This window comes from Lachancea lanzarotensis, scaffold LALA0S01 (assembly GCF_000938715.1).
Source record: "Lachancea lanzarotensis genome assembly LALA0, scaffold LALA0S01, whole genome shotgun sequence".
Classification (NCBI taxonomy): Eukaryota; Fungi; Ascomycota; class Saccharomycetes; order Saccharomycetales; family Saccharomycetaceae; genus Lachancea; species Lachancea lanzarotensis.
Genome location: NW_019212879.1, coordinates 1,622,807 through 1,634,799, shown reverse-complemented (window position 1 = coordinate 1,634,799; position 11,993 = coordinate 1,622,807). Strand labels below are relative to the sequence as shown.

The 11,993-nt window shown below is 44.7% G+C and overlaps 5 protein-coding genes and 1 non-coding gene across 6 annotated transcripts; 4 read left to right on the top strand and 2 right to left on the bottom strand.

Annotated features, from left to right (window-relative positions):
- Nucleotides 1–106: 106 nt before the first annotated feature.
- On the bottom strand, nucleotides 107–195 carry LALA0_S01e17414r. The gene is given in 2 exon segments: nucleotides 107–143; nucleotides 158–195. It is a non-coding gene; the product is annotated as a tRNA-Lys (tRNA).
- Nucleotides 196–589: 394 nt separating this feature from the next.
- On the top strand, nucleotides 590–3,397 carry ASE1 (LALA0S01e17392g1_1; the record flags this gene model as incomplete). Its single annotated transcript, XM_022774910.1, has 1 exon — nucleotides 590–3,397. The coding sequence occupies one exon, from the start codon at nucleotides 590–592 to the stop codon at nucleotides 3,395–3,397; it is 2,808 nt and encodes a 935-aa protein (XP_022626960.1).
- A 70-nt stretch (nucleotides 3,398–3,467) lies between these two features.
- On the bottom strand, nucleotides 3,468–4,598 carry SGT1 (LALA0S01e17370g1_1; the record flags this gene model as incomplete). Its single annotated transcript, XM_022774908.1, has 1 exon — nucleotides 3,468–4,598. The coding sequence occupies one exon, from the start codon at nucleotides 4,596–4,598 to the stop codon at nucleotides 3,468–3,470; it is 1,131 nt and encodes a 376-aa protein (XP_022626959.1).
- A 441-nt stretch (nucleotides 4,599–5,039) lies between these two features.
- NOB1 (LALA0S01e17348g1_1) lies at nucleotides 5,040–6,422 on the top strand (the record flags this gene model as incomplete). The annotated part of the gene is made up of 1 exon (XM_022774907.1): nucleotides 5,040–6,422. The coding sequence occupies one exon, from the start codon at nucleotides 5,040–5,042 to the stop codon at nucleotides 6,420–6,422; it is 1,383 nt and encodes a 460-aa protein (XP_022626958.1).
- A 485-nt stretch (nucleotides 6,423–6,907) lies between these two features.
- VHS3 (LALA0S01e17326g1_1) lies at nucleotides 6,908–8,899 on the top strand (the record flags this gene model as incomplete). Its single annotated transcript, XM_022774906.1, has 1 exon — nucleotides 6,908–8,899. The coding sequence occupies one exon, from the start codon at nucleotides 6,908–6,910 to the stop codon at nucleotides 8,897–8,899; it is 1,992 nt and encodes a 663-aa protein (XP_022626957.1).
- A 412-nt stretch (nucleotides 8,900–9,311) lies between these two features.
- Nucleotides 9,312–10,343, top strand: DRE2 (LALA0S01e17304g1_1; the record flags this gene model as incomplete). The annotated part of the gene is made up of 1 exon (XM_022774905.1): nucleotides 9,312–10,343. The coding sequence occupies one exon, from the start codon at nucleotides 9,312–9,314 to the stop codon at nucleotides 10,341–10,343; it is 1,032 nt and encodes a 343-aa protein (XP_022626956.1).
- Nucleotides 10,344–11,993: the final 1,650 nt, after the last annotated feature.

Below are 11,993 nucleotides of genomic sequence, written 5' to 3'. Positions count from 1 at the left end.
TCTCATACTACGTAAGGCAATGAAATTTTACCATACACATTTAACTGTGTGGGTCAGAAGTGAAAAAAAACAGGTTCCATGAAAATGTAATAAAAAAGAATAAGAACTCCTCATAGGGGGCTCGAACCCCTGACATTTCGGTTCCTTGCAAGCGTGCTTAAAAGCCGAACGCTCTACCAACTGAGCTAACAAGGACGAGTTCTTAGAAAATTGGAAAAGTAGGAAACCATAACCTGTTACATTGAAGCTTGATTTAACAGAAATAAAGTGAACTTTCCAGTGCCGAAAGTGTACAAAGAGAAACTATGCATCACTGAAGCCCGATAACAGTAGGTCGACACAACGATATCAAATGTTTGAAATGATCGCCGTGCTCTTAACTGGCTTTTCTCTCTGTCTCTCTCTCTCTTTCGCACTCATGAACCTTGTTTACGCTTCTCTCGATGAGGAATATTATAAACAATCAACATTAGCTCAAAAATAAAGTAACTTGGTCAACTACTCACACATTTCAGAGCGTTGTCGTAGGGCATTTGAACTCCATAGAACATCGATTAGCCAGGGATCTGCTAGCTGATCGACCCTGGCCATGGATTTACACATAAACCAGGCCCCCGCGGGCACTATGAGCGACCAACTTCGAGACCTCAACGAGAGACCGTCGCAGGCATCGAAAACCCAAAATTCGTTTTTGGAAGACCCCTTTGGACACCCTACAAATCTATCACACCATTCATCGTCTACTGCTACTTCCTCGTTGAGAAGCCCACCGGGATTCCATCATTTCTCATCAGAAGCAACAGAGTACATGCGCTTGACACCGGTCAACATCAAGAATCTAACATCTCCAATACGAGGCCCAGAACAGCGACCAGCTCTTCTTTCCAGAGAAGAAAGTTCGACGTACACTGCTTACAAAGAAAATTTTAACCTCATCAGCAGGAAACTCGAAAAACTGCTGGAGGGGCTGGACGTCATCTACCGCGAAATCGGATACTCCAATACCGAAATTTCAGAAAAGGATCAGCTAATATTTAACCATATATCGGACTCCATCACTGGATTTTTCGAACAAGCCAACGAGGAACGTGATAGAATCACAGCGGACAACACAATTTCAAGGCAAGCCTTACAACGCGTACTTCAAGTTTTACAGGATCCAAAGGGCACTACCACCATTCCAGATCTCTATACACGTAATGTGATTGTCAGTTCCTCGGGGTCAAATGCTAACTCGCCAAAAAAACAGACGTCTCTGATTACGCGGCGAAAAATAATCTCAAAAGCGAAGAACTACGTTATCAAAACTTACACGCCCAAACTAAGTGTCTTTTTGGAACGTGTCATCAGACTCAAAAGTTTAGCAGCTGCCACTGGTGATTACATCCCAGTGACACAAGGTCTGGACACTCAAGCGCTTCTGTCGGTGATTCCGCCGCTCAAAACTTGTCGATATTTCAAATCCTGCTTGTCACCAATTCACCATGATGTTGAGAAAACATGCGCTTTTGTCATAGAACATCGAAAGGTGTTACTCAACACCATTAATTTTAACGATGTATCCGACAATATAGTCGAGCGCATCAACGTTACTATTTCTATGTTCGAGAAGGAGTTTGAATCTAGACTTCAAAAGGCTCTGGCCATGAAACGGGAGATCCTCGATCTGTTGAAGCTATTGAACCTCAGTCCAGACCAAAATCTTGATGAACCAACGAGGGATGTGTTCAAGCAGCTTCCTAGCGAGGCGATAAAGGACAAAACTAAAAGAGAGCTTCCGGAAGCAAAGCAATTAGCAGTGTCCACTTCGACCTTGGAGAAATTGGATATTGTTTTACGTGAATACAGAGATTTAGAAGCCAATTGCCGCCAAGAGAAACAGGAATTTTATCAAAAGTGCCGTCACCTTTGGGAGAAACTGAAAATTTCTAAGGCTTATACCTCAAAGTTTGAAAGTTGCAATGCAGATTTATCAAAAACTTCAGTGAAGAATTATATCCAAGAATATAATCGACTCCAAGACATGAAGAAGAAACTCATTAAAAATCTCATACAAGACTCGTGGACGAAGATACAAGAGTTGTGGTCAGCGATGCACTTTGCACCGCAGGATACTGCAGCCTTTCAAGATATGTTCAGCAGTATGATAGAAGCCTCGACAACTCTGGATGACGATGAGAAGGTTCTGGAAACCTGCGAAGTGGAAATTGTTGCATTAGAAAATAAACTTGCTGCATACAAACCGCTCTTGAAACTGATTGACGAGTTCCGCTCTTTACAAAACGACAAATTGAATTTAGAAAAGAGCAGTAGAGATTCTTCGAGACTCTTGCTAAGAAACTCGCACCGGATTTTATTAGAGGAAGAGAAGACGAGGAAGCGTATCACAAGGCATTTTCCTAACGTTATTCAAGAACTTGTGCAGAAATTGGAGAATTTTGAGGAAGACTCCGGAAGGCCATTCATGGTAGAAGGCTCGAGGTTTCTGGAAGTTGTGCTGCAGCAGGAAGAAGAGATTATCAGCAAATACCCTAGAAGCAGGATCAGCTCAAATTTCAAAAATCCCGGAGCATCAGCTTCTGCCACATCTAGATTAGCGCCCGCCTCTCGCTCTCCTCGCAAGGAACAAACGCGGCCTAAATTTCAAGCTAAAAGTCATAGAAATGTCATGCAAAGGACACCGATTAGGAATCATGGCGCAGTAAGCTCAAAACCTGCCGAAAGTGACCAAAACAGATTCCAGTTCTCCTCCAATCGCCGCACCAGAGCGGCCCGTATGTCAAGTCCCATTAGAAAGACCGATACCAAGAGTTCCGCCAAGGAAGCTACTCGAGGTAGCCCCACCAAGATTCCAACTCTGACGAGAAGTGCGACATTTCCGGAAGAGAGCAACTTTTTCGGCATTGGTTCAAAGCCAAAGACACGGATGGTGGCACCTGAAGGATTAAAATTGATTTCTCCAAATAAATTGAACTCAGTGAACAAGATCTCGAAAGCAGAAGTTACGAGCGAAACGCCCACTCTCGTAAGAAATCCTTCATCACTATCTTGGATGGAAAGACCGGAGAATCCAGAAAAGGAAAATATCGTTCCATATTCTTTAAAGTCACCTTTGCGGCTATCAAACAAAATGCTTTCTAGGCTGGAACCTCCCAAAAGAGAGGAGGTTGATAACTCGGTTTATACTATCACAAAGTCTCCGGACGGCAAGTTTCTTCTTAACGTTGAAGAAAATGCTACGGCAGACAACACTGCGGAGGGAGAGGATACCAGCATACTAGCAGAAGACGACAATTTTGCTATATGGAAACGAGAACGATTGGCAAGGATGAATAGCAATGAAGGTAAAAACCTTGATCTCCCATCAAGCCTCAACTGGGAGACAGATGTATTCTAGAGAAGAGCGAACGAATGTAACATTATTAATAGGTAATATAGGAGTTTGAAAGTCGGTATCCGACTGAATTTTACCACTTTTTGGGCTCGGACCCTTCAGGGGGGACCATTTCCACCGTCTTTTGTGCTACCTCTTCCCAGTTTGTGTTCAAAGCAGTTCCATTGCTCTCTACCATCGACTTCATCATTGCTCTTTGAGTGTCAGGGTCTGCCCTCGAATACAGTTGATGGAAAAAAGCGTCAGCAGACTGGTTCTGCTCCTCCTCGTCCACGTCAAACTTGGACCAGTCAGTTGATTTTTTGGACGAGGATGGATAAGAGTGTGCGGTTTTGCGCGTTGAGGATGATGTAGGAGCAGTCACTGGTGATGTTGAACTCTCGGCTGCATCGTCCAAGCGCTTCCATTGAATCTTATCCTTTTTCTTGAGTGTGATTTCTATTTTCTTAGCCAGAACGTTTATACCTATTTCTTCTGGATCAACCTCATGGGATAATCTGGTGTTGTACTGAAACTCCGAACCTGTCTGTGAAATCAAATATGAGACCTCTAGGTACCGAAGGCTGGGGGAAACTCGAGCGCTCACAGACTCTCGGCTGCTTGGGAGCGATGTGGTGAACAAAGAGATAGTTAAAGAAGTAGTTGATTGATACCAATCAGCTTTAAAAGCTGGTTTTTCCAGAATTAATGGCTCTTCAGTTAGCTTTGAAGGATCCGCTAGGTCTTTTTGGATATTAGTAGTAGTGGTAGGTGCCACTTCTTGAGCTTCGAGTGGGCCATGCTTTCGTTCCCATTTTGCAATCTTGGCTTTCAGATTGGCCTCCCAAATGCCAATCGTATCGTCCTGGTACCCTAGCTTACGCGATTTGTCAAAAAACCCTTTCGAAAGTGGATATTCCTTACAGTTGTAGTAATGAACAAATAGTCTAAAATTGGCGAAAGCCAATTTCGCTCGGTCTCCTCTTTTATCGGCAATTTTGACAGCACTCTCCAGAAACTCCAATGCGTTCTGCATTGTTGTTTCGTTGTGCCAGCTCCTATGGCCGTAGTACAATTTCTCCAAACATGCTGCTTTGTAAATGTGTGCGGTGAAATTCTCGGAGGATTGCTCTAAGATCGCGTCGTAAAGTTCTAATGCTTCCTGGGGTTTCTTGTCATCATAAAGTAACGTGTAGGCACGTTTCAAATCAACTTCCACAGGCATGCTGTAAATGTGTCGCTAGTTTTCAACTCTATCATTCCGGTATACTACCAAGGTGTTGAATAAATGCTATTTTCATCATACTATCAACAAAAAACGACGTTTTGAGACAAAGTGATAATTAATTAAAATGACACAGTCGTTTTAAATGATCTTTGGATTGTTGGTCCGGGAAGACTCACACAACGATCAAAGAGTTCGTAATAAAAACAAAATTCGACTTAGTATTGTATGACGATTTTCACTAGACTTGGTACTTGAAACAGAACATTTCCTTTGTATATTTCCTTTCTAGGCCTGAATATCTGTCTTCTTAACCCAAAGGGCATTCAAATTTAGAGCATAGCTATTAATATTTGACCAAAAAATTTCAGCCGATGACCTAGGCGATGAGCTAACGAACTACATACTTCAAAGCGGAATAAGCATAATAAGAGACCCGATATGTCCATATCATCGGTGGCTCATGTTAACAGTCTGGTACTAGATGCTACACCTTTAATTACACACTCCTATTCTCATTATCAGCACTATGCTAAGACATTTTTCACCACGCCTACAGTTTTTCATGAGATCAAAGATGAGCAAGCCAGGAAAAACCTGGATCTGTGGCTGACCTTGGGATCTTTGCAACTACGTCAGCCACGAAGTGAGTCTGTGAAAACTGTAAGTGATTTCGCAAAGTTGACCGGTGATTACTCGGTGTTGAGTGCTAACGACATTCACATCATTGCCTTGGCTTACGAGGTCGAAGTAGAGCAGAATAAAGGAGATTGGAGACTGCGTAAAAAACCCGGTGACGATTTGACTTCGGTGCTCGAACGAGAAGTTCAGGCAAGCAGTAATGGCGAAAAGTCGGCAGAACAGGATAAGACCAAGAAAAAACGCAGAAGAGGTGGTAAAAAACAACGCGAGAAACAGCAGCAGCGCGATCAAGAGGGCCAAGAAGATCAAAGCGCAGAACAATCTGCCGACTTCGAGTACAACACGGTACAAGAAGATACAGAACAAGAATCAAAGCCTGCTACAGACAACTCCAAAGACACTGAAGAAATCCCAACGCCAGAAGATGAGGCAGCATACTTCGAAGATGACGACGACGGTGACTGGATCTCTCCAGAAAACCTAACGGAGACCATGATCAAAGACAGCGGAGAAGATACGACGGGCTCGCATGTTCGTGAAGACTTGAATGGGTACATGTCCGAAAACCATCTAACATTTCCACAAAACCAGGTGGCATTAGCAACAGGTGATTTTGCCGTCCAAAATGTGGCGCTGCAAATGAATCTGAACCTGATGAACTTCTTGTCCGGTCTTCGAATCAAAAAACTGCGTAATTACATGCTCAGATGCCATGCGTGTTTCAAAATGTTGCCGTTCCCTAAGACCGGCACACCAAAGCATTTCTGCCCCTCCTGTGGTGGTTCTGGCACTTTGATGCGGTGCGCTGTGTCTGTGGACGCAGCAACAGGCGAAGTGACCCCACACCTAAAATCCAATTTCCAATGGAACAATCGTGGAAACCGTTATTCCATCGCCAGCCCGTTGTCCAAAAACTCGCAAAAACGCTTCGGTAAGAAGGGATTTGTGCATACCAGACACGGTCAAGATGCAGAGCTGTTAAGAGAGGATCAAAAGGAATACGAAAAGGCTTTAAAACAAGAAGAGTGGACTCGTCGCCATAATGAGAAAGTCTTAAGCGACTGGACTGCCGGTGGCTCCGCGGACAATTTCATTTCGCCGTTTGCCATTACAGGACTGAAGCATCATTCTGTGAAAGTCGGACGCGGCCGTCATGCCAACAGTGTCAAAAGCAAGAAATAATGTTCTTCGGGTTTGTCCCAGGTCCAACCTGCGGCCACAAGTCTTTCCCACAGGGATCCACATACAAGTATCTTTCGTGACTATGATACTAATTGATCAAAACATACAGGCTCTAGCTGCAAGTGTGTCCACGTTACATCGTGGCTAGGAGCATGTTTCTTACGAATATGCTCTTTTTTTTCCAAGAACTAGTGGCGCTATGAACATGCTAGCGGGCTCATTAGAACGCCCATATTCGAGGTATTGATACACAGTGGCTTTTGATTATCGTCAGCGTTCCATTCGGCTCTTGCTATGCCATTTTGTTCAACTAGTCCTGTCACCAAACCTGGTCGTCCTATACGGAGCTAGAGTCGATATATTAGTTTTCAATACCATTATTCTAATTGTTAAGCTGCTACCACTCCCAGTTGAAGCCAACAACCTCCCTCAGTTGATAAGTTATTCGTGTTTTAGAGTACGAGCTATTCGTGTTTTTGTTGAGAATGAGTGGTTCCATCCATAATAGTGGCAAAGCGCCTGGGATAGTTTCGCCTCGGTTTTCCAGTGCGGCCAATAAAGCAAACCCTGACGGTTCGATGGGTCCACCGCCCGGTATACCAGGTCAAGGTGGACTTACAGGGTCTCCCGTCCCACAGGGACCTTCAAGTCCTGGCTCTTGTGCGACAAAGTCGATCATGAATGTGTCAGGCACTTCGGGAGCAGTGGTAAGTAATACTCCTGAACCGGGACTCAAACGAGTGCCAACGGTCACATTCAGTGACTCCCGGCATCAAACATTGAAACAGCAAGCCGTGAATAATTCCGTCAGTCAGCAGGGTAAACCAGCCTCCGGAGACGAAGCTGAGAAGCACCCTGAAACCACGAGTCCCAAATTAAGGTCAACAACTTCTCCCACCAGCGTTAGAAACCCTTCACCTCCGCCAGTTTTGAACCGTATGGATTCCTCGGCCATACCGCCGCGGCAGGATTCGAATCAGGCTGTGGGCCGTTCAGACTCGAAAAAACTTAATCTGATATCAAAGCTTTTACATTCGGCTGATGTGTTGCACCATAATCCAAGCCATGCAGCAAGCTCTAATGAACACACGGCGACTGAAGAATCCAATAAAACCACTCCGGTGACTTCAGATACGGAATCTAAGCGAGACGTCAAAGAAGAACATCCCCATTTCGTTGTCGACGATGTCCTGCATTCCCCCAACTTCAGATCAAGGTCCAACAGTGGTAGCCCCATGCCATCAAATACACCTATCAATTCGGGCTTTGTTACCAGTGACAAAAAACAGGAGTCCTCTTCCAGGGTACAAGAACCTACTATTCTCGAGTCTCTCGATGAGGCCGTTGCCGAAACGCCACTAGATCCACAATCAGGCTTTCAACAAATTGCGCCCAACATTCCGAAGAGGGAAACTGGTAAGAACTCAGAGCCTCGTTTGCCTCAAGATGACGGCAAACTTCACGTTTTACTTGGTGCCACGGGTTCCCTGTCAGTGCTGAAAATAAAGGCCATGGTCAAGAAACTGGAAGAAATTTATGGAAGAGATAAAATATCGATCCAGTTGATTTTAACCCAGGCTGCAGCGCAGTTTTTCAGCAGTAGAGCCAAGAGACCATCCAAAGTAGAATCAAGATCTGTTTCTGAAACTGGAATAATGGCCAGTCCTGGAGTTTTTCCCTCTGACCACACGCAACATGTGAAATCGCCACTCAGCAATCCACTAGCTGCAGCACACAACAATGCAGCGAATGAGGTTGGTGCAGCGAATCCTAATGGTACCCCACTTTCGGGTGCGTCGCTCAAGATTGAACTTCCCTCCCACATTCAAGTCTGGACAGATCAAGACGAGTGGGATGTATGGAAACAGCGTATGGATCCTGTCCTTCACATCGAATTACGCAGATGGGCTGATATTCTGGTCGTTGCACCTTTGACAGCCAACACGTTGTCGAAAATTTCGCTAGGGCTGTGCGACAATTTACTCACCAGTGTGATCCGTGCATGGAACCCCAGCTTCCCAATTTTCCTAGCGCCTTCGATGGTTAGCAGCAGTTACAACTCTAGTATCACGAGGCGTCATCTCAAAATGATCAAGGAGGAAATGCCCTGGATTACGGTTTTCAAGCCCTCCGAAAAAGTGATGGGCATTCACGGTGAAATTGGCCTTGGAGGAATGATGGACGCCAATGAAATTGTCGACAAGGTCGTGATGAAACTGGGTGGCTACCCTGAAGAGGAAGATGAAGAAGAGGAGGAAGAAGAGGAAGAAGAGGAAGACGACGACGAACGCAAAAGCTCACGCCAAAAAGCGGAACGCTCTTTGGACGAGGATGACGATGACGACGACGACGACGACGACGACGATGATGATGACGATGACGATGACGAGGACGATGATGATGACGAGGACGATGGTGACACAGCGCGACCATTGGGATCTTTGCAGACAAAACTGGCACCTCAGATCTCACAGTGAGATATTGTCGTCTAGTACGAAAAATCCAAGCGTCTGAAACGACACGTTTTTGCACATTTACAAACCTTTCCCGTCTTTCCTTTGATATACATTTGACTCTTTCTTCATGAAGAATAGTTTCACATTGGGTTGTTTTAACCTAGGCGCGCCCAAGCAATGCGCTTTCGAACTCTCTCTCTCTTTCTCGTTATAAACGCCACACGTGATTTCGGGAAGTTTCCCGATTCGTTTTTCTTTTTTGACTAAGCATCTCATAAGAAATTCAAATTTCAATGAGTAATGGTAGAACCATCGCTATAGGCAGCCTGAAAAGACCAGAGAGCTATAAGAAGACAAAACAAGTCTTGCAAGGACAGTTGTCGTTGCGAAAGTGTTAAGTAGCATACAGTGAATTTCACAAAAGAAATAAGCGATGTCCGAGCTGCGCCATCTTCTTCTATTGCATCCAGCGATCACTGTAAGTCCTGAAAAGGTTGAAGAAACGAAGAAAAACGGTGTTATTTCAAAATGTAGTGCTTTGGACCAGTTTTTGATCAACAAACTGAACGACGGAAGTCTACAGCTACGAAACGATGTATACGAAGTGGTTTATTACTTGACACCGGAGAAGGTCGAAGAAATTCAGTTTCCAGTGAAACTTATTCCGATCTTGGCCAAAAGCCTGAAGGAAGGCGGGAAACTATATGGACTAAGTGATGCCTACAAAGTCCAAGCACTGATAAACGGATTTGATATCGTAAGCGGGAATGACGGAGAATACCACTGGACGAAAAAATCCAATTCATCAAGCACTGCGGCGCCCGTGGCTTTGAATTTGAAGCAATCGAAACATGCAGGTAGAACCACAGATGCGGGTAGTTCTGTTTCCGGGTCAAAAGGTCTCCCAACTTTCAAGAAAGCCGCAACGAAGCCTTTGCCTCTATTCCAAAAACCAGAGTCGCCAAAGGTCGTAAATGATCTTGATGAGGACGAATACGAGGAGCAAAATGATGAAGACGATGATGATTTCGACTCAGATGAGCTTACAGCTGCGAAGTCCAAATTTTTCGATAACGTCGAGGGCGATGATTCCGCAGAGTCTATCGACGAAGACGAACTTGTGGGAGAAGACGAGAAGAACGTAATCACCCTGGTGATGTGCGGGAAATCCAAGACAAGAAGACGGAAAGCATGTAAGGACTGCTCGTGTGGGCTCAAGGAACAAGAAGAGCAAGCGCTGGATGCGGCTCGAGCAGCTCAAAACAGCGTGCTAGGCCAAGAGGTGAAATTTGACGAACAGGAACTGACTGAAGTAGATTTCACAATCCAGGGCAAAAAAGTAGGCGGTTGTGGTTCCTGTGCATTGGGTGATGCCTTTAGATGTTCAGGATGTCCATACCTCGGGCTCCCTGCTTTCAAGCCCGGCCAGCCCATCAGCCTGGACACTATTGCGGATGACTTGTAAAGGAAAACTGTGCACATAAAGTGCGATATATACGTGTAAGCAGATATATATATAATGTAATTTGGTTCGGGGGACCTCGGTGAATATTCTTTCAGTGCTGTAGTTTAATTGTCCGCGGAGGACTGCTTGAAGAACGAATTATAGCCTACGACACGTTTTCATAAATCAAGAGCCGTGCCGAAACTTGATGCGTAGTTATTGAGTCGCTCCGTGGACCTACTGTTGTTACTAGACAAATAAGTAACTCATTTACTGTTAAGAGAGGGTGCTGTCATCAAAGGGTATTATAACAGTTGGAAACGAAGCCCTACGGCGACGGCTCAAGGAGAAATACCACGATGTTCATTACATGCGATGGTGAGCAAAAATAAACTGCAAAGTAATTGGCGAGAAAGTTTCCTCGGGACACTTGTCAGCGACAAGCTGGGAGCTGTCTGCAAACGTCCGCGAAACTCAGTTGGGCGTGAGGGCAAATTTTTTGGTTACTTTAGCATCGCTTTTCGATACCTGAGCTATTCGTGGTGACACGTATGGACCAAACACAAAGTCAGGAATGAATCGAACTTTATGTCTCGGAGACACTTATCATCGCTAGATTTCTCGTCACTAAAACACCAGAAATCTGACGCACGCACGAATGAAAAGAAAAATACCAAAATGGAACCGAAAATTCAGCGGGTAGGGGTTAAAATGTGAAAACAGTATTATCATCGGGTATCTGCAGAAAAACCGTTGTTGCCTTCGAGTTAGGATTGATGAAGCATTGGGTAGAGGGTCAGCTGACTAGCGTCAGCGACACTTTAGTACAAAGTGATGATCTCATAACGATAAAAATGTAACATTAGAGCACATCTAGTCACCGTGGTAAGAGCCCAGGACTGCCTGCCACTCGGGCGAGTGTCTTTACGAGATCGTGGATTGTCCTTTCTTCAAAACACGAATGGATTGTTTCACAAGGAGATAGAACAGGAACCCCCACTTTTTACGAACCCCAAGGTTTCGGCCATCACCACATAGGCTGTACAGACCTCCAGTGGACCCTTGAGCTACTCATATATGGCGGTCGTCTCTTCTTCGTTGTTGTTCTTATCTTAGAGAAGTCGGTAATAAATTAATTAATCAGTTCATCAATGAACAGCTAGCTCATTGGGAACTATTTAGTCAAGAACAACACCAACGGACCAGCCAAAGAGCTCGTCTCCAACGCTATGTATCAGCTCTTACCGCCACCCTTACATCCTCTTTTCGTAAATAGATCTTACGCTGACTCCAGACTTTCTTTACACACTCCTTTTCACACATATGTTAACCACCACGTCACACTTTGACCCTATTTGCGCACAAGAAACTAGCATAGCAGCCAGTAAACCGCATCACCTTCTCAACTTACGTTGCGTTACTGATAAAGAATCACACGGAATAGATATCGGGTAACAAAGAGTCCAAAAAAAGTCTATCGTAATAAGACGGTTCCCACAAACAACCAACGGTAACGTCACTTGCAGGTTTTCCTGACGTTGTGTGTCATCTTGACGTTGTGTTGTTGTTCAATAATGTGTAATGAGGTAGATTACCGTTACATAATCGGGGGAAAGAAGGGAGGAGGCGTTCTTTAAAGATAAAACCCTCCGCCACATATAAAAAGGACAG